Here is a 25,008-nt window from a genome sequence, read left to right on the forward strand (position 1 = left end):
AGTGAGTCACCATTTTCAATGGTAGTGATGTTCCCAAATCAGCGACATCCTCGGCAATAGAGCTTAAATTGTAGCATGAAATTGAAGTGTATCGATATTTTTTATATTCTTTTGACCGATCCATTCTGGTTCCGTATGATTATTCCATTGTAATGGAACAGACCCGGTCTCAGAAGTCTTCCAGGCGACCACAAAAGTTAGGCATGTTTTGTTCAAAGTTTCTACTTACAACATGTAGATGAAGAAAAAGTTCAAGATGGGTTTCAAAGGGATCACGAACAGTGAATTTGCGGAAGCTTTTCTGCTCAGAGAACTGAGCAACAGCGATGTCATGTAAACGAAAGCAATGATTGGATTCTGTGCTAGAAAGGGTGAGCCAGCCCCTTTAAATGCACTAAATGCAGGAGTCTTTTTAAAATCACAAATGCTCGAACTCCATCCAGGATTGCTCCACCTCAAACATCTTCAAATCCTCAAATGCACACTGAGTTAAACGCCCTGTTCTCATCCTAAATGTCAAAATAATGTGTCCTAACTACTCCCAAATCCATCTAAATCCACCCTAAATATTCTAAAGGTCTAAAGGACCTTCATTTCTCCCAAAATATGCTCACTCCAGCACTCTAACTCCACACTCAGGAACATTCAAGTGTACACATAAGCTACATGTTAGACGCTGTCTTTAGTTCAACATAATGCCAGTGTACAGACTTCGTACCAGTCACCGTAAGACCTAATGTGTTTTGTTAAATCAGAACATATTTTATGATATAAACTTTATCATTCTGAAAGATTTCCACAGAATGTGATGTAGGTGATGTAAATGTGAGTCACAATATGTGACTGTATTATTTAGATTGAAGAAATAATGCATCCTAAATGACTATGAATACAGACATGACCATTATTATTATTATTATTATTATTATTATTATATTTACCAGACGTCTTCAGACCTGAGGACTCTGATCTTGCAAGATAAAAAAAAAATGTCACTCAAGCACAAGTTTTTTTTTTTTTTTTTTATGTTGAGCTTCAAAGCACAGCTTGCCAATGCTCAGTGGGAGGGTTGCCAGGTTTTGGCAAAATTCCCACCTCAACTACAACTCAAAAACCACACAAAAGGCCTTGAAACAAGCCTTTAAACATTTTTTCCCCACACTGTGCTGCTGTTGTTGGCATCTGTCTGTCTCAGGAGATGATCGTATCGTGCTAGGAGTTGGAAGAGCACCTTCTAGAGTGGCTATGCAGACCCACTCTAGAGTGACGGTCTCTTCCGGACTGTCTGCAGACAAAGGTAGTTGGTGCTCTTATAGAGGCTGCCCTTGCATTCCTTCTGGTTCTCTTCTCAGCAAGCTGGATGTTTCTGTGGTTCTCTACCCTCTGTACTCCATGTCTGACTCGAGCTCCACATTCGTCACAACTGCCTGCGATGTATTCCCAGTTCATTAGTGTTGATGTCGGTAAGCCACATGTCCCTTTTGCGCACATCTTTGTATTGAAGTTTTGGACGCTCAACTGAGCAAGATCCTGTGCACAACTCCCCAGAAAGTATGTCCCTTGGAATTCGACTTGGCTCCATCTGTTGAACATGACCAGGTCACCTGAGACGTCTCAGGCTGAGAAGTGCAACCAAGCCAGGGATTCCAGAACGCTTAAGGACCTCTGTGTTGGCCACTTTCTCCTGACACTTGATCTGGAGGATATGTCTGAGACAACAGAGAGGGAAGCTGTTGAGTTGCTTCTCTTGTTTGGCGTACATTGTCCAAGTCTCGCTGCTGTATAGAAGTGTGCTGAGTACACAAGCTTGGTACATGCGTAGCTTGGTTTTCTCGGTTAAACGGCTGTTGTTCCAAACTCGCTTGTTCAATCTGGCCATGACAGCTGTAGCTTTGGTGATTCTGGAGCTCACTTCGGCGTCCAAGGAAAGGGGGCTTGAGATGGTCAGTAGGTAAACGAGTCCACTACTTTGAGGTGGGTATTGTCGATGGTAATCTCTGGTGCGCTGACGGTATCTTGGGCTAAGATGTTTGTCTTTTTCAGGCTGATGGTCAGCCTGAACTCTTTACAGGCATGAGACAAACGGTCAACTAACAGCTGCAATCCAGCTTCACTGTGCGACATCAGTGCTGCATTGTCTGCAAATAGCAATTCATGTATAAGGACTTACCTGACCTTTGTTTTGGAGTGGAATTGGACAATATTGTAGAGTTTCCCATCATCCCTCATGTGAAGGAAAATTCCCTAATTGCAGTCTGCGAAAGCATACTGGAAGAGCTCGGAGAAGAAAATACCAAATATGGTCAGTGCTAAGATGCAACCTTGCTTCACACCACTGTTCACAGGAAAGGCATGTGAGGTTGCACCATTGATGCAAACAGTGCCATGCATGTCTCATCTCATTATCTCTCGCCGCTTTATCCTGTTCTACAGGGTCGCAGGCAAGCTGGAGCCTATCCCAGCTGACTACGGGCGAAAGGCGGGGTACACCCTGGACAAGTTGCCAGGTCATCACAGGGCTGACACATAGACAACCATTCGCACTCACATTCACACCTACGGTCAATTTAGAGTCACCAGTTAACCTAACCTGCACGTCTTTGGACTGTGGGGGAAACCGGAGCACCCAGAGGAAACCCACACGGACACGGGGAGAACATGCAAACTCTGTACAGAAAGGCCCTCGCCGGCCACGGGGCTCGAACCCGGACCTTCTTGCTGTGAGGCAACAGTGCTAACCACTACACCACCGTGCCGCCCTGTGCCGTGCATGTCCTCATGGAATTAAGTAATCATACTGAGGAGCTTTGAAGGACAACCGATCTTGCACAAGAGACTAAAAAGCCCGCTTCTGCCAACAAGGTTGAAGGCCTTTGTCAGGTCAATAAATGCAATATACAATGGGTTCTGCTGCTCTCAATACTTCTCTTGGAGCTGGCATAATGAGAAAATCCTATCCACTGCAGATGTGCCAGCTCTGAAACCACACTGTGACTCCGGGTAGACTCCTGAGGCGAGGCTCTGCAGACACATTAAGATGACACGGGCGAAAACTTTGCCAATGATACTCACCAGGGAAATGCCACAATAATCGTTGCAGTCACCTTTGTATAGGGTGAAAATATTGGCATCACACATGTCTTGTGGAACATAGCCTTCCTCCCAACAGAGACACAGAAGTTCATGTTGGTACTTTAGAAGTACTGACTTCTGGTGGGATGCCATCTTTTCCAGGGGCTTTCCCACAAGCTAGGCAGTCTATAGCTTTGTTGACTTCCTCTAAAGTGGGCTGGTTGTCTAGTTCCTCCATGAGTGAGAGACTGGGCAAGGTGTTCAAAGCTGCAATCATTATGATGGTCTGGGTTGCATATAGTTCCAGGTAGTGTTCCACCTAGAGTTCAAGCTGTTTGCTTGGGTCTGTGATGACCTCCCCAAGCTTGGACTAAAGTGGTGCATTCTTGGTGGCAGTGGGGCCCATGGCTGTTTTGATGCTATTGGACATTGCCCTTGCATTCCCAGTGTCGGCAGCTGATTGGATCCTACTACACAGGCTCAACCAGCACTCATTTGCACATCGACAAGCAGTCTGCTGGGCTTTATTGCGTGCGACTCGGAGGACATCTTGTGTGGTGGGGGAGAGATTCTGTTTGTAATGCTTTCCTCTTGGCTTCTGTAACATGTTGCATCTCCTCCCAGTGAGCTTTGAACCAGTCTGCATTTTTACATTCTATTCTAACAAATGCTGAAATGGCTGAGAAGTAAAGGGTATTGCAAAGTTGGGACCATTTGGTGTCGGCATCACTTCCTCTTTGAGTGGAAGTCTCGATTTTCTTTTGGAGGGGGTCTTTAAAGGTCTCATTGCATTGTTTTTTCATTAATTGTGCGGTGGTCTCTAGTATGAATGAATGCCCTGTGAGCCGGTTTTGGTGAAAAAAAATGCTGTGGTTCTCCTGTTTCAGGCTATTCTAGTTTGGTGGAGGAGTGGGTGGTGGGAGAACGACAGGATTTTAGCTCTTACTCATTAATATTCATAACATGTAAACGTGTTACCTCTGACTGGCTAACAGCAATCAGTAAATGTGTTACCTCTGATTGGCTAACAGCACTGTGACGCTACCTCCAGTGGGTCAGAACAAGCGGATGTGGGTGTCTTTGTAAAAACTGTTTTGATTGGCTATTATGGTCTTGACATCAATGTTTTGACCAATAACAATGTAGATAACATGAATTTTACATCACATTCAACGAGATTTAAACGAGACTAAAGATGGCGACTTACAAATAATGTGTAAACATCGTTGGAGTTAATAAAGTTTGAACAGCATGAAGGAACATACCTTCTCAACAGATTTGAAGGAACATTTCTCAACAGATTTGGCATAATATAAAAAGGTCGTTTTTTACTCAGAAAAAGCGGAAATCTGCCGAAAAGCGGAAAACTCTCATCTCTGCCTAGCTTGTGACCATGTCATGCATGCAAACGTGGAGAATATGAACATGCTATTTTGTAACAAAAACCTTCGAACAAAAAGTTCATGTTTTACTTACAGCTTGTGAGCTGGTGGTCAATCATCTTGACGGTACAGATCCAGGTATTAAAAACAACCTCGAAGCAAAACCACTACTGAAGGCACTAAAGTTTAAAAAGTCACTGTGGTTGAAATGATCAGAACACAGTACTAACGTTGCATTATACTTTGCTGGTGGTGCATGTTCCAAAGATAAATTCCAACCATTTCTTCTTCAGTTCTTCTTTCTTGCAGTGCTGCTCCGCTTAGGTTTCATTTCTGTCGGCGGCTCCAGCCCGACTTTGGACGCTCGTAACTCGGGCAGGGGAGGTCCCAGCCTCCCCAAACTTGGCACCCAGAGACCTCTGCCCTCTCCCCAACGAACCAGCGCTGCCAGGGAGGGCTAGCCCCGCACCTCGGGACATAATTCGCCCCGAGGCGAGCCACAGCGCTCCGCTTAGGTTTTGTTTCTATCGGCGGCTCCAGCCCGACTTTGGACGCTCGTAACTCTGGCAGGGGAGGTCCCAGCCTCCCCAAACTTGGCAGCCAGTGACCTCTGCCCTCTCCCCAATGAACCAGCACTGCCAGGGCGGGCTAGCCCTGCGCCTCGGGACATAATTCGCCCCGAGGCGAGCTGCGGCGCTCCGCTTAGGTTTCGTTTCTGTCGGTGACTCCAGCCCGACTTTGGACGCTCGTAACTCGCGCAGGGGAGGTCCCAGCCTCCCCAAACATGCAACGTTGATGTGTTACTGCCACAAATAACACAGGCACGAACTTGTTCAGCCATGTTTTCAACTTGCTGTTAGGTCCTCTTTGTTAGCTACTGACGAGATGGGCTCTGCTATCTCTCCTCGCGCTTAAATCCGAACTTTCTTCCCGTGGGCGGTCGCAAGCCAAGGTGGACGAGGCCATGAATACTAATTTTCAAAGTGGCGTAAGTTTGTAGGGCTTTTTCAGATTCGCTCGTTTTTCCGACTATTTTCTTTCATAAGCTAATACAGGGAATGGGAGTAGAATTACATTTTCACATGCAGCATGCATATGCAACTCGGAGTGAACTATGGTATTTCAAAAAGAGCCAGTATTAAACGTTTTTGGTGGAAGGGCACCTTTAAACATTTGAGACCTTTCAGGGTTCACAGCGTAGCAGGTGTGAATGCATGGGAGACCTTTGCTTTTAGCATGGTGGATTTTCTTTGGTGTCAGTCTAACTTTGCTACAGATGAGGGAGTGATCTGTGTCACAATCAATGCTGTGATAACTGCGAGTGTGGAGAACGCGACTCAGGTCTTTGTGCCTGGTGATGACAAGATCTAGCTGGTGCCAGCGGCAAGGCCAGATGTTTTCAGGAGACTTTGTGGACTTCCTTGCACTTAAAGTAAGTGCTTGTGACACACAAACTGAAATGACAGCATAATTCAAATAGTCTCTGTCCATTCTCATTCATCCTACCAGTGCCACGTTGTCCGAAGCAGGAGGGCCAGGCTTCATGTTCAGCTCCCACTCACGCATTGAAATTTCCCAATAGGTACAGTCCTTCGTTGTTGGGCATTCCAGATAATGCTTCGTCCAGTGCCTGGTTGAATTGATCTTTAGCCTCTAGAGTGGAGCAAAAAGTTGGCAGGTAGATGCTAAAGATATTAAAGACCCCTAATGAGGTTGACAGATGGACAGCAAGAATTCTCTCTGACCCACCCGATGGGGTTATGACAGATGCAACCAACGGGTTCTTGACAGCAAAACTGACACCATACTGCCTTGTATCGTCCTTTGGCAGACCTTGCCAAAAAAAGGTGTCGTTTGATTCTCTGATGGAGCCGCTGTTGGCAAAGCGAGTCTCCTGAAAGCATGCAATATCTATGTTCAACCTCATCAGTTCTTTATCAGTGTTTGCAGTCTTGCGTGCATCGTTAATTTGATGTAGATCATTGGTGAGACCAGGTCATATAGTGTGAACATTCCAACTTGCAAAATGAAGAGTTGGAGTCTTTGAAGTTTTCTTCTGTCTGCTTGGTGCGGAATTACAGCTTGCTTGTCAGAAGAGCTTTTAAGCCCCATGCACCCAGTGGAGCATGCAAGCTGTGGTGGGATGGCACCTTACTGGCTGGGGGCTATCCAGTTTGAGGTGGGCGGTAGCCGTTCAGAGAGATGTGATGATCTCTCCCACTGTCAGAAGTGTTCCCAGGCGTTCCTTTTCTACGCCAGTTGGAGAGAACTTTTAACCGGTAATTGCCACTTCCCGTGCTGTGTCAACTCCCTAGGGTGCTACAAGCCTGGGTGGGGACTATGGAGAACTTGAGCTGCTTAAACGTCAAGAACCCCCTTCAGCATTGCTCTTAGGATCCAAAAGATAGAATGAACCAATGCACACAATATGCCATGCAGCCATTTTAGGGACTCCACTCTGGATTTCTGTAGAGTTTACTCCCTTGGCCTTCTTTTCTCCTGAAGATAACCTCAAGGCAGTGGTGCTATTTAATCCATCGCTGGGCCATAGTCTCCAGGGCGTATCCAGCAACGGTGGCCCTGCAGGATTAGGTCTTCAGGGAGCTACATGAGCCAGAGCCTCATTTGCACAAGTTAAACAACTGGTAGTCCCAGGGGGCACTGCAAGGAGGTGAGGATGGCTTGGTGCAGAGCAGGTCAGGGTACTTCTATTTCCCTTTTCAGCTCTGCTGATGTAGAACCTAGACCAGGTACAGCAGTCTGCACTGTGACATGCTATGAATGAGGGTGAGAACTGAAACCGCAGTTACCACTACAATCGCAACAGGCTGTGTAGAAAGCAACTATGGCTACAGGACACACATGACACAACACAAACCTGTTCAGGCATTCCACCATACAATACCTACACCTTTACACCCCCACACTGTGCACTGGGCTGCATATCTGTGCTGGCTCTCCAAACTTGTACATTCATTTGCACTTGCGCAAAAAAACAAACCAACAACAACAAAAAAACCCTACTCTTAAAAATGCAGCTTAAAGGATCATATTTTCACTCACAGAAGCACAGCATGTCTTGTATGTCCCAGCTTTATAGTCAAGTCTGATAGCGTGAGCTATGAAATGTTACAAACATAAAACCTAGGGACTTGTGTGAAAATCTGATGTTTTAGGTCATATTTATGCAGAAATATAGAAAGATCTAAAGGGTTCACAAACTTTCAAGCAACCTTGTAGATATACAGATAGAAATGTCGGCAGAAGCACAAACTGACAAAGCAAAACAAACATATCGAAAAAAGATAGAAAGAAAGAAAGACAGGTGAAGTTGTTATGGCTGCAGACTGGCAAAGCTATAATTGGTTAGTTTCTGTTTCCACTGGTGTGTGTGTGTGTGTGTGTGTGTGTACATCTGCCTTTCTGGGCCCTCCACACTGTTTACACTCCAGCTAGCACTCGTCCTCCAGCTCACTTCTGCTTGAACTGTGGAGGAGGATTCCAGTATCTCAGGAAGTAGTGTGTGTGTGTGTGTGTGTGTGTGTGTGTGTGTATTTATGTGTCACTGAGTGGCAGTATTTACATTTATGCCTTTATCTTCTGTACCTAATTGCCTTTTCCCCAGCATCATTAACTACACCACACATCTTCACAAGGAGTGTACTTGAGCTCCTCTTGTGTATGAATCAGATATGATTGGATTTGTTATATTTTCTGATCTGACACATTGATACATACCTTGCATATGAACACATGACACAAATTGTCATAGCGCATGCCATGAAAGTTTCACATAACTTGACAACAGAAGCTTTCATAGATCTGAGAATAAATTACCATACCATTACCATAGGCGGCACGGTGGTGTAGTGGTTAGCGCTGTCGCCTCACAGCAAGAAGGTCCGGGTTCGAGCCCCGTGGCCGGTGAGGGCCTTTCTGTGCGGAGTTTGCATGTTCTCCCCGTGTCCGCGCGGGTTTCCTCCGGGTGCTCCGGTTTCCCCCACAGTCCAAAGACATGCAGGTTAGGTTAACTGGTGACTCTAAATTGACCGTAGGTGTGAATGTGAGTGTGAATGGTTGTCTGTGTCTATGTGTCAGCCCTGTGATGACCTGGCGACTTGTCCAGGGTGTACTCCGCCTTTCGCCCGTAGTCAGCTGAGAGGCTCCAGCTTGCCTGCGACCCTGTAGAACAGGATAAAGCGGCTAGAGATAATGAGATGAGATGAGACCATTACCATAATCACCACCAATATCACAATAAGTAGAATCATCACATCGGTCATCAGAATCGCCACCATTGTTGCACTAATCAGAATGATCACATGCCCATTACGATAATCACCACCACCATTGCAAAAATCTGAATCATCACATCACCTTTATCATGATCATTATCATACCATCACTACCATACCATCAACATCCACCGTGACCATCTTCTTAATTCCAGTCCACCAGTATTACCATGACAGTTGTCATATTCATTACCTTCACCATCATTGTCATCATTTTCATAGCTATCAATATCATCGTCATCACTACCATCATTATCATTATGATCATTATCACCAGCACCATTATTATAAAACAATCAGGTGTCACAAAGTAGAGGATGGTTTCCCTTTCAAGTCTGGTTCCTTTTAGGGATTCTTCCTGATTTGATCTCATGCTGGTTCGCTCATTAAGGATCTGAATCTGCATCTGGATTTCTATAAAGCTTCTTTGTGAAATCTATAACGTCACAAGTGCTATACAAATAAAATTAATTGAACTACATGTATCATCACTGTCGCCATCACCTTAATTATTAACTTTGTTGATAGAGTTTATCGGATGCAGGATGTTCAATAGAGGTGTCGCTAAAGGTCGCCAAAGATGGCTTTCTATTGACGACCTGGTTCAGTAAAATTATCAGTTAATTTAAATGCTACATTTTAATTAATATCACATTCAGAAACTTTTGTCTCTGTCTCACTCCTCCATCTGTCTCCCTGCAGATTGTATGATGAATATTCACAAGCGTTGTGTTGCTAACGTGCCGAGTCTGTGTGGAACCGATCATACTGAACGCAGAGGACGCATCCAGATCACCGCTAACATCAAGAACAATGTACTCACTGTATGCAGTAAGTCTTGCACACAGTCACTAACACACTAACATTTAAAAAGGCAGGTCCATGCTGTATGACTTTTGGTTTCAAAACATCCATTATCAAAAAGAAGTATACATCAAGTTTATTTTATTAAGTATACTGAAGTAAAGTTAAAGTATATTTCCTTAAGTATACTTTTGTGTACCAAGTACAGGTAGTCGTCGACTTACGACTGCGTTAGGTTACGACTGACCGGTCGTAAACCGATCTGGTCGTAAGTCGGCCTATGTTAAATGAACGTAAGTATATTGTGATGTGTAATGATATTGTAATCATCTTAAAGTCTTATTTTATCAACATTTTCTTATTTCATTACCTTGGCTCATTATTTGGTTTAAGTCAAACACTGCATACTACACTGCGTACAGTACAATTCGTTTAATATGTGCAAAACAAAAAATACGAAATACAGGTGTGAAAAATAGAAAACATTTTAGTTTGAAACATACCAAAATACAAATGTAAAACATAGCAAAATGCAAAATTTAGTGACCGCTGGCATCACTGGTGCTTGGCTGTGGGTCATCTACGTCATCATCAGCTGTTGCAGCGCTCGGGCTGGCGGGAGGATTTGCTCGTTTCATAAACCAGGAGCTGGGGCGGAAACTGTATGACGGAGTGCGCGAGAGACTGCGCATGTGCCTGGAGCTGGGGCGGAAACTGTTGTACGCGGCGAGAGGCGCTGCCGGGAGCTGGGGGGGAAACTGTCGTACGCTCAGCTAGCTCAGCTGGGAAACACTTGCCAGTCATAACCAGACGGTCGTAAAGTTGATCGGTCGTAAGTCGCATAGGTCGTAAGTCGACGATTACCTGTATACCGATATCAATGTACTTACAGTATACTTGTAAGTAAACTGATCTAATACTTCTTGGGACTAAATTGGCCCACTTTTAGTTTATAAACAGTATACTTTAAGTCTAATGCTACGTTCACACTGCAAGGCTTAATGCTCAATTCCGATTTTTTTGTGAAATCCGATTGTTTTGTGAGGTCGTTCACATTAACAAATATATGCGACTTGTATGTGATCCTCAGTATGAACGAAAAGCGACCTAAAAGTGTTCTGCATGCGCATTGCAGGATACGACGACGTCACACGCAGTGAGCATGGCCAGTGTTTACGGAAGTAAAACCGCCCGGTTGCGGTATGACCCATCCAATCTAGCTTGAATAGCTGCATCCCCCCAAATGGAAATCAGCTCCCTAACCTCTGCGTCCTTCCATTGAGAAGATTCAGAACCTTCATCGCCCGAAGCGTCCCTCGCATTGATGTCATGCGCAGGGGCGCAGATACGTTTTTTGAACTGGGGGGGACAAAAAACTGGGGGGGACAAAGCTGCCAGCAAATCAACCCCGATATGCCTGTCAAACTTGTTGTGGGTTACCATAGCAACCAAGCTCGAGCTCGCAACCTGTGCAGTCTGCGCAGCTCAACCAACCGAATATCAGTCTTTGTTTTGTTTTATGTGAATTGTTGCAACTATGTATACACTGCCGTGCACCTCAATAAACCGAATGGTAATTAGTCTTTTGATTTTTCCGTGAGGTTTGCCTTATGCAAAGAAAGACAGCATAGACGTTTTTTCCTCCCTATAAGTGGGGGGGACCGAGCAAGGTGAATTTAAATCTGGGTGGGATGAGTCCCACCCTCTATCTGCGCCCGTGATTATGCGCCATGTTTTAACTTTTTTTGAGAGACCCGCCGCCTACTTCAGCGCAGAATAGTGACGTTTGTGGCTTGTTGATGACGTGTAAGTCGGCTGAATGCGACCTGGCGGTTCAGACTGAAGTCGCATATGAAAAGAGCGGATAGGAATCGGAATTAGCACCACATATCCAAACGGCCTGGGTCGGATTTGAAAAAATCGGATCTGTGTCGTTCATACTGTCAATAAAAGATCGGATACAGGTCACATATGGGCGAAAAGATCGGATTTGAGTCACTTCAGCCTGCAGTGTGAACGTAGCCTAGAAGTAAACTTTGAGTAGACAGCGAGTATTTTTTTTCTTTTGTCCTGCAAGTATACCACAAGTAAACTTTCTACTAATAGTTTACTAGTTCTACACTTGTAGTCCACGTTTTAATTTACAAAAGCGTACTTCATAGTATACTGGAAATATACTATGAGTTTACTTGTTTTATACTTCGAGTCCACTTTTTCATTTCCTAAAGTATACTGTACTATGTAGTATAACGGAAATATATTATTGGTTTACTCGTTAAACGACCGTGAGTTGGCCTTGTGGTTAGCGTGTCTGCCTCTCAATTGGGAGATCGTGAGTTCTATTCATGGTTGGGTCATACCAAAGACCATCATAAAAATGGTTCCTACTGCTGTCTGGCAAGGCACGCTGCAATACAGATGTGAGTCAAACTCTTGCGGTTACAAGAAGACTAGTCCCCCACTGTAACCCTAGCTACAGTATGTAATAGGTGAGAGGCCGAGGGCTACGGAGATCGGTGCCGCCCTATGTTCCACATGGCGTGGGAAGGGACTTTACTCGTTACACACTTCTAGTCCACTTTTTGGTTTACTAAAGTATATTTCATAGCATATTGGAAATATCCTATTTAGTTCCTGGTTATATACATCTAGTCCACTTTTTAGTTTTGAAGTATACTGCACTTACCCTTCTAGGTATACTATTAGTTTTCTAGCCCTAACCCTTACCTCATGCACACTACCAGTAGACAACTTAAGTGTTTTGTCCCTTAAGATTCATCCCCAGAGCTGAGCACAAACTTATGGTTCATGTTGGTTTAAAAGCTGGGATTTAAAACATGCTGCCGTATATCACAAAGAAGCCAGTGTGTGTCAAAAAGAAGTATTTTATAGGCTACTATCAAAAGGATAAGCACAATTACAGGGCAAGTACACTTAAACATAAGGCACAAATATCTCATCTCATTATCTCTAGCCGCTTTATCCTTCTACAGGGTCGCAGGCAAGCTGGAGCCTATCCCAGCTGACTACGGGCGAAAGGCGGGGTACACCCTGGACAAGTTGCCAGGTCATCACAGGGCTGACACATAGACACAGACAACCATTCACACTCACATTCACACCTACGGTCAATTTAGAGTCACCAGTTAACCTAACCTGCATGTCTTTGGACTGTGGGGGAAACCGGAGCACCCGGAGGAAACCCACGCAGACACGGGGAGAACATGCAAACTCCACACAGAAAGGCCCTCGCCGGCCCCGGGGCTCAAACCCAGGACCTTCTTGCTGTGAGGCGACAGCGCTAACCACTACACCACCGTGCCGCCCAGGCACAAATATTTTAATCATTTTTTACACTTTCGTTAAGTGCAACCCCGATTCCAAAAAAGTTGGGACAAAGTACAAATTGTAAATAAAAACGGAATGCAATAATTTACAAATCTCAAAAACTGATATTGTATTCACAATAGAACATAGACAACATATCAAATGTCGAAAGTGAGACATTTTGAAATTTCATGCCAAATATTGGCTCATTTGAAATTTCATGACAGCAACACATCTCAAAAAAGTTGGGACAGGGGGAATAAGAGGCTGGAAAAGTTAAAGGTACAAAAAAGGAACAGCTGGAGGACCAAATTGCAACTCATTAGGTCAATTGGCAATAGGTCATTAACATGACTGGGTATACAAAGAGCATCTTGGAGTGGCAGTGGCTCTCAGAAGTAAAGATGGGAAGAGGATCACCAATCCCCCTAATTCTGCGCCGACAAATAGTGGAGCAATATCAGAAAGGAGTTCGACAGTGTAAAATTGCAAAGAGTTTGAACATATCATCATCTACAGTGCATAATATCATCAAAAGATTCAGAGAATCTGGAAGAATCTCTGTGCGTAAGGGTCAAGGCCAGAACACCATACTGGGTGCCCGTGATCTTCGGGCCCTTAGACGGCACTGCATCACATACAGGCATGCTTCTGTATTGGAAATCACAAAATGGGCTCAGGAATATTTCCAGAGAACATTATCTGTGAACACAATTCACCGTGCCATCCGCCGTTGCCAGCTAAAACTCTATAGTTCAAAGAAGAAGCCGTATCTAAACATGATCCAGAAGCGCAGACGTCTTCTCTGGGCCAAGGCTCATTTAAAATGGACTGTGGCAAAGTGGAAAACTGTTCTGTGGTCAGACGAATCAAAATTTGAAGTTCTTTATGGAAATCAGGGACGCCGTGTCATTCGGACTAAAGAGGAGAAGGACGACCCAAGTTGTTATCAGCGCTCAGTTCAGAAGCCTGCATCTCTGATGGTATGGGGTTGCATTAGTGTGTGTGGCATGGGCAGCTTACACATCTGGAAAGACACCATAAATGCTGAAAGGTATATCCAGGTTCTAGAGCAACATATGCTCCCATCCAGACGACGTCTCTTTCAGGGAAGACCTTGCATTTTCCAACATGACAATGCCAAACCACATACTGCATCAATTACAGCATCATGGCTGCGTAGAAGAAGGGTCCGGGTACTGAACTGGCCAGCCTGCAGTCCAGATCTTTCACCCATAGAAAACATTTGGCGCATCATAAAACGGAAGATACGACAAAAAAGACCTAAGACAGTTGAGCAACTAGAATCCTACATTAGACAAGAATGGGTTAACATTCCTATCCCTAAACTTGAGCGACTTGTCTCCTCAGTCCCCAGACGTTTACAGACTGTTGTAAAGAGAAAAGGGGATGTCTCACAGTGGTAAACATGGCCTTGTCCCAACTTTTTTGAGATGTGTTGTTGTCATGAAATTTAAAATCACCTAATTTTTCTCTTTAAATGATACATTTCCTCAGTTTAAACATTTGATATGTCATCTATGTTCTATTCTGAATAAAATATGGAATTTTGAAACTTCCACATCATTGCATTCCGTTTTTATTTACAATTTGTACTTTGTCCCAACTTTTTTGGAATCGGGGTTGTATATCTTGATCAAAAGTTTAAGTATAAGCTTTGACTTTTCTATATACTTTTCAGTATAAGCCAAGTATACTTATGTATAACTTTATTAAGTATATCTCTGATAAGTAAATAAAAAGTAAACTGAAAGCATACTCTCTTATTTTTAGTTTAAAAGACGTTTACTAGAAGCACACCTGAATGAACTTCTTTTTTGTAAGGGATGAGAAGCGCCATTTAAAAAAAAATCAAGTTCCCGCCAAAAGAAGTTTGGCATTTCATCGCTATTCAACGCTGCAAAATCAATTTTGTGCAAAATGTCTTATCTGTCATGTTTCTCTGCATTGTATATTTGCTTTCTTTCCAAACTGTGACAGACACCACTACTGAGTTCCACAAAACACGTTATCTCCATTTGACCGATCACAGCGCACGATACAAATGTAGAAACAGTAATCGCAGCTCCCACTGACTGTCAACATCACGGAGAATCCATATCGTTTAGTGAGACTTTGAAAGAAATAAATGAATAACGTTGATGGAATCAAACATTTCTTATCTTCATGTTTTATATCATCATTCCAGTCGAGAATGTGGTCCAATGTTATTTTCTACTTTCGACGCACCCGATTCCTCTTGAGATCTAGATATGCCACTTCATATACTGTACAATACTGTGCAAAATCTTCGGCACCCTATTTTTTTTTTCATACAAACTTTGTTATCGATTTCTATTTTATGACTTCTACATTATCGAGTCAAAACATCTCATCTCATCTCATCTCATCGTCTCTAGCCGCTTTATCCTGTTCTACAGGGTCGCAGGCAAGCTGGAGCCTATCCCAGCTGACTATGGGCGAAAGGCGGGGTACACCCTGGACAAGTCGCCAGGTCATCACAGGGCTGAGTCAAAACATGACAAAACCATTTTAGAGTTCCAAACGTTTGTTTTCCAGCACAAAATTAAATGTTACAAAAAAAAAAAGCTTGTATCTGAGCAGCATATTCCATAAGGGAGCACTTTTCAGATTAAAAAAGAAAACATAATGAAGGCTACTGGGTTTTGGTGCAAAATTTAAGAAGCGAGTGTGACAGAGTGTTCAGAAGAACTGTGGCTGGTTCTGTAAGATGCTCAGTAAAACCTACAGCTCATTTCCTTATAAAACTGCACTCACTGCACCTGAGACTACTATTTTTTATTTTTATTTTTTCAGCAAAAGATCATCTCACACCAAATATTAACTTGGTTTCCTTTTTTATGGCTGACTGCTTCCTGTTTGTAGTATTCTTTAAATGTTGAAACATTTCATTTCATTATTTTTTAAGCCATTTTTGGTCTACAGCATTTCTTCACGGCGGCACGGTGGTGTAGTGGTTAGCGCTGTCGCCTCACAGCAAGAAGGTCCGGGTTCGAGCCCCGGGGCCGGCGAGGGCCTTTCTGTGTGGAGTTTGCATGTTCTCCCCGTGTCCGCGTGGGTTTCCTCCGGGTGCTCCGGTTTCCCCCACAGTCCAAAGACATGCAGGTTAGGTTAACTGGTGACTCTAAATTGACCGTAGGTGTGAATGTGAGTGTGAATGGTTGTCTGTGTCTGTGTGTCAGCCCTGTGATGACCTGGCGACTTGTCCAGGGTGTACCCCGCCTTTCGCCCGTAGTCAGCTGGGATAGGCTCCAGCTTGCCTGCGACCCTGTAGAACAGGATAAAGCGGCTAGAGATAATGAGATGAGATGAGCATTTCTTCACGTGCCGAAGACTTCTGCACAGTACTGTATATATTTAGGCACTGCCTATAAGCGGAGCTCCCGATGAGTATAAAATGTGTTCATAAATAATCCCACGTTATTTTTTAAAAAGCAAACTAAAAATCAGCACTGGATAAAAATTCATCTCTCTTACGTAAATAAAGATACAAACTTCGTTGTCCGTTAGTCAAGTGTTCATGAGTAGGGATGTTAACCGATGACCGTTTGACCGGTGGTTGACCGAATCAACGTCAACCGGTTAATTTTTTTTGGTTGTCGGTTAAAAAAAAAAAATCAATCATTTTGAAGCTGCCGATTTTGGAGCGGAGGACTTGGAATTCCATGTTGTAAACGCTTGGGGCATGCCATGCGGTGTAAGGATGACAGCTGACAAATCAGAAACACCCATTCAGTCATGTCCCGCCCTCCCGCTGCCACTCTGCGAAAGTGTAGACACAGGCTTTTTAGCTTACAAATTACTATTCTGTTTTTTTTTTTTAATTATTATTAGAAGGCACATCGAGTTTAGTTCTGCCTTGGCCAGTGCATTCTGAAAGTGTGTTTCGGTCTGTGGCCAACAATTCATGTTATTGCAGATCATATCTCTCCACACAAACTAAAGGCGCAGATGCCGACTTTCTTTTTTTTTTTTTTGAATCGCGCAGATCCGGTTTTTTTTGGGGGGGGGGGGGGCGTTGGAGTGTCAATGTAATTTCAAGGTGGATTCTGTATTAAAAGTACTAAATAGGCGGGTGCCGTTGCAGTCCATGATGCGTGGGGGGTGTGGGAGGAAGGCAGTGGATCGGGGGGCTGTGCGCGTTTGCGCGGAAGCTGCGCACATTAAATTTTGCGCGGCTTTGGCGCGGGCATGCGCGGCTTTCTGATTTGCTGTTTTCTTCTCGTGCTTGTACTTCCTGTGTTTCGTGGACTGTGGCGGCATTTGCTTATATGCAGAATTTGCTTTGATGAAGTTGTGGTCGAACGCTCCAACGCCCCCCCCTTGGGAAAGGAAGGTCGGATCTGCGCGATTCAGCCATGGAGAGGGCGGCATCCGCCAAAAGGCGCGCCGTTTGCATCCCTGTTAATTCCAATTCTAGAATAAACTCATAGGTTAACCTACTTTAACCGGCTAATGAGACTCGGTGGTCGGTCAAGATTTTTTTTAGTTTTCGCCATCCCTATTCATGAGATACGTTGCCTTGCACTGACAATTGGATTCCCTGTGGACCAAAAGCCATCAAAAATCAGGTCTATGCTTTACCATATTCTCTCAAGTATGGCGCTCAATGAATTTAACTGTACATATTGTACAAGGTGGTAAAATTTCAAAATGTATAGTTCAGGATAAAAAGTTTGTCCTTTAAAAAAAAAATGTTTCCATGTAAACATCTGACTGGGTTTAAGAACATTCCTCAGAGCTTTGTGTGTAAAATAGATTGGGGCTTGTAGACGACAAGATAAATGTAATTTGGGAAAATCTGTGGTCCAATATAAGAGGTGGTCCAAGTTCAGAGGTTATCATATTTGTTGGTCAACTTTACTTCTTGCTTTTAGTTACATTTAACGCAAATCATTCACTTTTATTGATTGGATATCACATTTTTGAAAAAAAATATTTTTTTCGATAAAATTTAAAAAGATCAAAATCTAGATTTGCATTTTAATGTTATTACAACTTCATAGTGTTATATTAAAGTTTCAAACAGAAAATAGTGGTTTTCATGATACCAGTTTTTTTGGTAAAGAAAATACTTTTTTTTCTCAAGTTTATATACATATAAACTTGCAAAAGTATTCATCTCCCTTGGTGTTTGTCCTGTTATGTCGCATTACAAGCTGGAATTAAAATGGATTTTTGGAGGGTTAGCACCATTTGATTTACACAACATGCCTTCAGCTTTAAAGGTGCAAATTGTTGTTTTATTGTGACACAAACAATAATTAAGATGAAAAAACAGACATTTGGAATGTGCATCGGTATTCACCCCCCAAAGTCAATACTTTGTCAAGCCAGCTTTTGCTGCAATTATAGCTGCAAGTCTCTTGGGGTATGTCTCTATTAGTTTAGCACATCTAGTTGCTGGGATTTTTGCCCATTCCTCAAGGCAAAACTGCTCCAACTCCTTCAAGTTAGATGGGTTGCGTTGGTGTACAGCAATCTTCAAGTTATGCCACAGATTCTCAATTGGATTAAGGTCTGGGCTTTGATTAGGCCATTCCAAGACATTTAAATGTTTCCCTTTACACTCCAGTGTAGCTTTAGCAGTATGTTTAGGGTCATTGTCCTGCTGGAACATGAACCTTCATCCCAGTCTCAAACCTCTGGCCGACTCAAACTGGTTTTCCTCCAGAATTGCCCTGTATTTAGTGCCATCCATCTTTCCTTCAATTCTGACCAGCTTTCTTGTCCCTGCAGATGGAAAAACATCCCCACAGCATGATGCTGCCACCGCCATGCTTCACTGTAGGAATGGTGTTCTCAGGGCGATGGGAAGTGTTGGGTTTGCACCACAGATGGCATTTCCCATGTTGGCCAAAAAGTTTAGTTTTAGTCTCATCTGATCAGAGAATCTTGTTCCATGTGTTTGGGGAGTCTGCCACATGCTGTTGGGCAAATACCAAACGTGTTTTCTTGAAGCAATGTTTTGTTTTGTTTTTTTTCTTTTTTCTGGCCACTCTCCCATAAAGCCCCGCTCTGTGGAGTGTACGGCTTAAAGTGGTCCTATGGACAGATACTCCCATCTCCGCTGTGGATCTTTGCAGCTCCTTCAGTGTTATCTTTGGTGTCTTTGTTGCATCTCTGATTAATGCCCTCCTTGCCCGGTCTGTGAGTTTTAGTGGGTGCCCTTCTCTTGTCAGGTTTGTAGTGGTGCCATATTCTTTCCATTTTGCTATAATGGATTCAATGGTGCTCCGTGGGATATTCAAAGTTTGGGATATTTTTTATAACCCAACCCTGATCGATACTTCTCCACAGCTTTGTCTCTGACCTGTTTGGAGGCTCCTTGGTTTTCATGTTGCTTGCTTAGTCGTGTTGCAGAGTCAGGGTCCTTCCAGAACAGGTTGATTTATACATACTTCATGTGACAGATCATGTGACATTTTGATTGCACACAGGTGGATCTTAATCAAATAATTATGTGACTTATGAAGTGAATTGGTTGGACCAGCTTTTATTTAGGGGTTTCATATGAAAGGGGGTGAATACCTTTGCACACTCCAGATTTCTGTTTTTTCATCTTAATTATTGTTTGTGTCACAATTTAAAAAAAAAAACCCAAACAAACCAATTTTCACCTTTAAAGTTGTAGGTATGTTGTGTAAATCAAATGGTGCTCACCTCAAAAAATCCATTTTAATTTCAGCTTGTAATGTGACAAAACAGGACATACACCAAAGGGGATGAATACTTTTGCAAGACACACAATGAGCAATATGAGTGGAGTACGTAACTCCTTTTTTAAAAGCATGATTTTTGCTATGTCGCTCTGTCCATAGGTGTGTGAAACAGGTGTTTTTCCTCCTCAGTGGCCACAATACACATAATGAACTCAAACATTTAAATTTAGTGCAGAAAGAGGAACTGAGGCATTGAACCATACTTTTACATGCTTCACCAAATTGCTAAAATATCTGGCTGACACACTTGACACCAGCACACAGAGGTGATTTTCATGACTAGATCTGTCACAGATCTCTTGTGAGATTTGTGACAGATTGTTTCTGATTGGCTGCATGACTGAATTCCTGATCTACCATCTGGGATAAGAAGAAAGCAGCCCCAGCCTCAGTTCTTCATACCATTCTGTGTCATTTACTTCGAATATTTGGTGGTGCTGTTGCACTCTGTTCCACAAAGGTCCAAAATAATCCACCGTCATACAAATTCTTGAATCAGAATATTTTTGTATCGCATGACTCAGACAGTAGTTACGGTACAGCTGTGACATGAACAATAGGTTTATATTAATGTGCTTGTTCATCAACATTATTGTTTCTATAGTAACAGCTCATTCACAGAGACTTGTACATAATCTCAGGCCAATAATGTACTTCTTGAAAAAACATTGTTTAACAAAGAAAAATATGTAATATTAACGTGGTGGAGTTTTTTTGTTCTGAGGTTTTTGTTTATTTCACGTTTATGGAAGGAATCCCACTTGTCAGCACTTCGTAACAGTCACTGTGCTTTGTAAAGTTTCCCAGCACAGGAAAGTCTTCCACACAGAGTAGATGTCAACTGGCACTTTAATAAATGAATAAAACTGTTGAAAGAGAACAAGTTTCTGATATCTTGGTGCAATATAAGATAATACTCCAATTGTGATGTATCAGTTTGCAGTGAAATGACATTACTAACAGCAATAAATCATATCAGTGATATCTATTGAGGTCAGTGTGCATAAATAAGTCAATTTTATCTTTAAAGCACATTTTAAACTTTGGCCAGTTGACCGAAGTGCTGGATAAAGGGGTACATTTAAACAAAATTGTCCACCGTGTAAAATATAAAACACTCCTATCAATATTCCATGTGCAGGTATTGCTATATTTAGTAAATACCTTGATTCATTTTATTATTCAGATGCTTATTCATCTTGAAACAGCTGAAAAAGCTGTATATGATGTGATACTGCAACATTTCTTGGTGTTTGTCCCCCCCTAGTGGTAAAAATCCGAATGGCGCACAGTTAGCACAGTGCTTTGGGAGACACTCCTGTTGCTGATTGCTGCACAACACTCCTGTCGAAGTGTAGCTGTAGAATGTATGAGATTGAAATGTGAAGCAACGTCAAACAGAAAGAGAAAAGCCACTGATTTGGTGCTTGTCTAGCAGTAATATGAGGACTGCTACTGTAGATCTTGTTGAATAATTTTGCTTATTAATAGTCATTATATCATGGCGCTGTTGAATTCTGTCCATTCTGATTGGTCCGAAGGTGTTGATTAATTTTCTATAACAGCAGCCTTGACAGTAGTATGTGCTGCAAGGCAAATCACAGGTGAATTAACGCATTCATTTGAATATATCATTGTTTGTATAATAGCACCTGAGGGATTTGTTTAGTGGATGTCTCCAGCGGCAGCACTTTGTGAAAGTTTTCCAGGCTTTGCAGTTTCTCATCAATGTGACAAGTTACATATTTTGTCTTTAAGACCGAGAGAGAGAGAGAGAGAGAAACTGTCTAAGGAAGAGAGAACGATTCCCAAATCGCACATTCTGATCAACAAGACATTTCCTCCAACAGAACTGTTGCTCATTTGATGTTTTTTGTTTTTCGCACCAGTCTGTGGTTGTGTGTGAAACATCTCAGGAGCTCAGTAGTTTCTGAAATACTCAAACCAGCTCATCTGCCAGACGAACCATGTAACCATGTAACCATGCCACGGTTACAGAGATCCTGGGTCCCCCCCCCCCAATCTCATATTTGATGTGTACATGAACTGAAACTTTTGACTTGTATCTGCGTGATTTTATGCCATACGATGGCTGATTGGCACAGGTGTTCATCATGAGTGTAGGACAATAACAATTTAAATGACTTTATAAAAATTGTTAATCTGTTATTGTTCAGTTGACTTAATTTTGAGAAAATATTATTCTTGTTTTTTCCTTACATTTTTGCCAAATTTGTATATCAGCTAAGAAACATCTTTAAGCGTAAGAGAATGAAGATAGGCTTGACTGTCACAAATACAGATTTTCCAACATCAATGGTTTTGGAGGAGCAGCTACAATATTTACGCCCTTGCTCCAGTGATAACGGAGACACTTGAAAAACTGCGCTTTTCTGCTTTCTAAGCTAAAGCAGCAGTCACATTGAACACAAATAACATTTGTGTCGCGAACAAGCTAATTCACTTAAAGGGCACGTATTGTGAAAAATTCACTTTTTCTGTACTTCTGCACATACACTCACCAGCCAATTTATGAGGAACACCCAGACACCTGCTGTTTTCTGCAGTTTTTTAGTCAGCCAGTCCCTTGACAGCAGCACAGTGCATAAAATCGTACAGATCCAAATCAAGAGCTTCAGTTAATGTTCACTTCAAACATCAGAATGGGGAAAAAATTGTCATCTCAAAGTGTGACTTTCTTTCACTGTGGCATGCGTGTTGGTTTGAGCGAGATGGACTGGTTTGAGGATTTCAGAAACTGCTGATCTCCTGGGGTTTTCACACACAATAGTCTTGAGAGTTTACATAGACAGAATGGTGCGAAAAACAAAAAAAACATCGAGTGAGTGTGCGACGGTTCTGTGGGTGGAAACAAACGCCTTGTTGATCAGAGAGGTCAGAGGAAAATGGCCAGATTGGTTTGAGCTGTCAGGAAGGAAATCGCAACTCATCACAACTCTTTACAACCGTGGTGAGCAGAAAAGAGTCTCAGTCTGCAACAGCAGAAGACCATATTGGGTTCCACTCCTGCCAGCCAAGAACAGAAATCTTAGAATCAAGAACAAGTTCCGATTTAAGTGGAGGGTGAGTGTATATTTGGGAGTCTGGAATGCCGGCCAACCTACAAACTCTGAAATAAAGCAACCCAGTCAGTTTCTTTTGGGCTGCCCGTTTCAGAAAACACGTGCTTCAATAAGCCGTTCAGATTTGGCTCCCCTTTCTATGTCATCATTCGAATTATCCCGCCCCTGAGTATCTCCACTCATGCCTTTAGAACTGCCTTTGTGAATGAACATTCATGGGGAAAGTGCTACCTGATTGGCTCTCAGAAGAAGACAGTGGGGTGAGAAGTGGCTCACTGTCATTCAAAGAAACTTAAATCAGCCTATTAGATTCAATCAGCATATTAGATTGTCATGAAGCTGGTGTCAGAACACGGGCTCAACGATGATTGGCAGTACCAGGACTTAAGCTCACAGCCTTCTGTCCATCATCGTCAGCTGTCCATCGCTAGCGATGATGACTGCTTCGTTAGGATGTGCAAAAACGCAGATGGGCCGCAAGGCCCGGACCAGAGTGACAGAGTTGTCCGCAGCGGTCTGGCTAGCTGCCATGGAACGTCTGGCTCCATGAGCCCTCATATACTCCCTTTGACGCTTGTCTTCAATTGCGGACACTGAGCTTTTAACTATGCTTTGCCATGTTACTTTGTCCGAGGCATCCCTTTCCCACGTCTGATGGATAATTCCGGCATTCTTCGTGTTCCTTGTAAAGACGTCTTTGTAGCTCAGTTTCTGTCCTCCTCATCTCCTCTTTCCTTGGCTCAATTCTCCGTAGAAAATAGCTTTCAGTAGTCGCATGTCAGACATGCGCCAGATGTGTCCAGCCCAATGAAGCTGGGAGGCTGTACTGGCTCGCCTGAGGACTTCTACATCAGGGACCTTGTCCTGCCATCTTATTCTGAGGGTTTGCCGCAGGTGTTGGAGTTGTAGCCTGGTCGGTTTCTTGAAATGTTTACGGTAGAGCGTCATGCATTCGGTGGCGTAAAGCAGAGATGGCAAGACTGCGGCGTTGTATACTTTCAACTTGGTGGTTCTCTTGATGGCATGGTGAGACCATAGCTGCTTTTGTAATGCACCAAAGGCTTTGGTGGCAGCTTGAATCCGGCGGTCTACCTCCAAGTCTGATGAGTCTGAAACAGCCTTCTGTTCAAAGTACATCAAAGTGTTAAGCACTGAGTCATGACTGCCATTACCAGAGCTGCTGTGCAGTACGGTAATGAGAGGATGCTCTTTGTCTGTGGAGAGCTTAATATGCAAAGTATTTTTCTGGCTTCATTTCTCTTCTTCGATGTGGTCCTTCTTTGTCTGTTTGTTGGGAGAAATTCTTGGCAGAATCAGCAATATTGGAACTGCATATGGTCATGTGGTCAGCAGCAGATGGCGAGACAGTTAGCGATGGAGTGTGTTTTGTTACACGGAAACAAAGTGCAATCGAAAGACAGATGGAAAGAGCGAAAGACATGACGAGGATGTAGGAGTTCTCTGTTGGTCCAGCAGGTGGTGATGTTGTCTAATTATTTTCAATGCTTCTTTCTCTCTGTGCTTGTCTCCCTTTGCTCAGTTCATGTCATGATGTTGCATATGTATTTGTACGATGTCTGAAACAAACAAAAAACAACAGAAACATGGCTTTAGAACAACAACAGTACCAAAAAAAACCTAAATAAGGGTCCGAGGGGGAGAAAGAGGGACACATATTGGTGTGCATTTGCCATTTCCTGTCTCTGTTCAAGAGAGGTGGGGCAGGGATGAGTCAAAAGACAGCAGGCCCGGTGAAACCAAGGAGAATATAAAATGTTCGTGGATTTTTATCCAATCATGTTGTGATCGTGAGTCAAAATATGAATGCAGTGCAAAATGGTGAAATACAAGAGAAAAGGAAATAGAGAACAAATGTGTATAGAGAGATGATCTGGTTTAATATGAAATCTAAGCATAAACCTGTCTATTGAAATTAAATATTATTAATTTACTTGTGGGTGGCACGGTGGTGTAGTGGTTAGCACTGACGCCTCACAGCAAGAAGGTTCTGGGTTCGAGCCCAGTGGCCGACGGGGGCTTTTCTGTGTGGAGTTTGCATGTTCTCCCCGTGTCTGTTGCCCCTTTTCCACTAAAGCAGTTCCAGGGCTGGTTCGGGGCCAGTGCTTAGTTTGGAACCGGGTTTTCTGTTTCCACTGACAAAGAACTGGCTCTGGGGCCAGAAAAACCGGTTCCAGGCTAGCACCAACTCTTTGCTGGGCCAGAGGAAAGAACCGCTTATGTCAGCGGCGGGGGCGGAGTTGTTAAGACCAACAACAATAAC

The 25,008-nt window shown here is 43.1% G+C and overlaps 1 protein-coding gene across 1 annotated transcript in view; it reads left to right on the forward strand.

Annotated features, from left to right (window-relative positions):
• Positions 1-25,008, forward strand: part of prkcbb (protein kinase C, beta b) — a 193,186-nt gene that overhangs the window by 83,441 nt on the left and 84,737 nt on the right. The window contains exon 5 of the mRNA XM_060901290.1: positions 9,452-9,580. Within this exon, the coding sequence (XP_060757273.1) occupies positions 9,452-9,580 (129 nt within the window). The remainder of the gene's footprint in view (positions 1-9,451; positions 9,581-25,008) is intronic.

The sequence above is a fragment of the Neoarius graeffei genome, chromosome 20, assembly GCF_027579695.1.
Source record: "Neoarius graeffei isolate fNeoGra1 chromosome 20, fNeoGra1.pri, whole genome shotgun sequence".
In the NCBI taxonomy this organism is placed as follows: domain Eukaryota; kingdom Metazoa; phylum Chordata; class Actinopteri; order Siluriformes; family Ariidae; genus Neoarius; species Neoarius graeffei.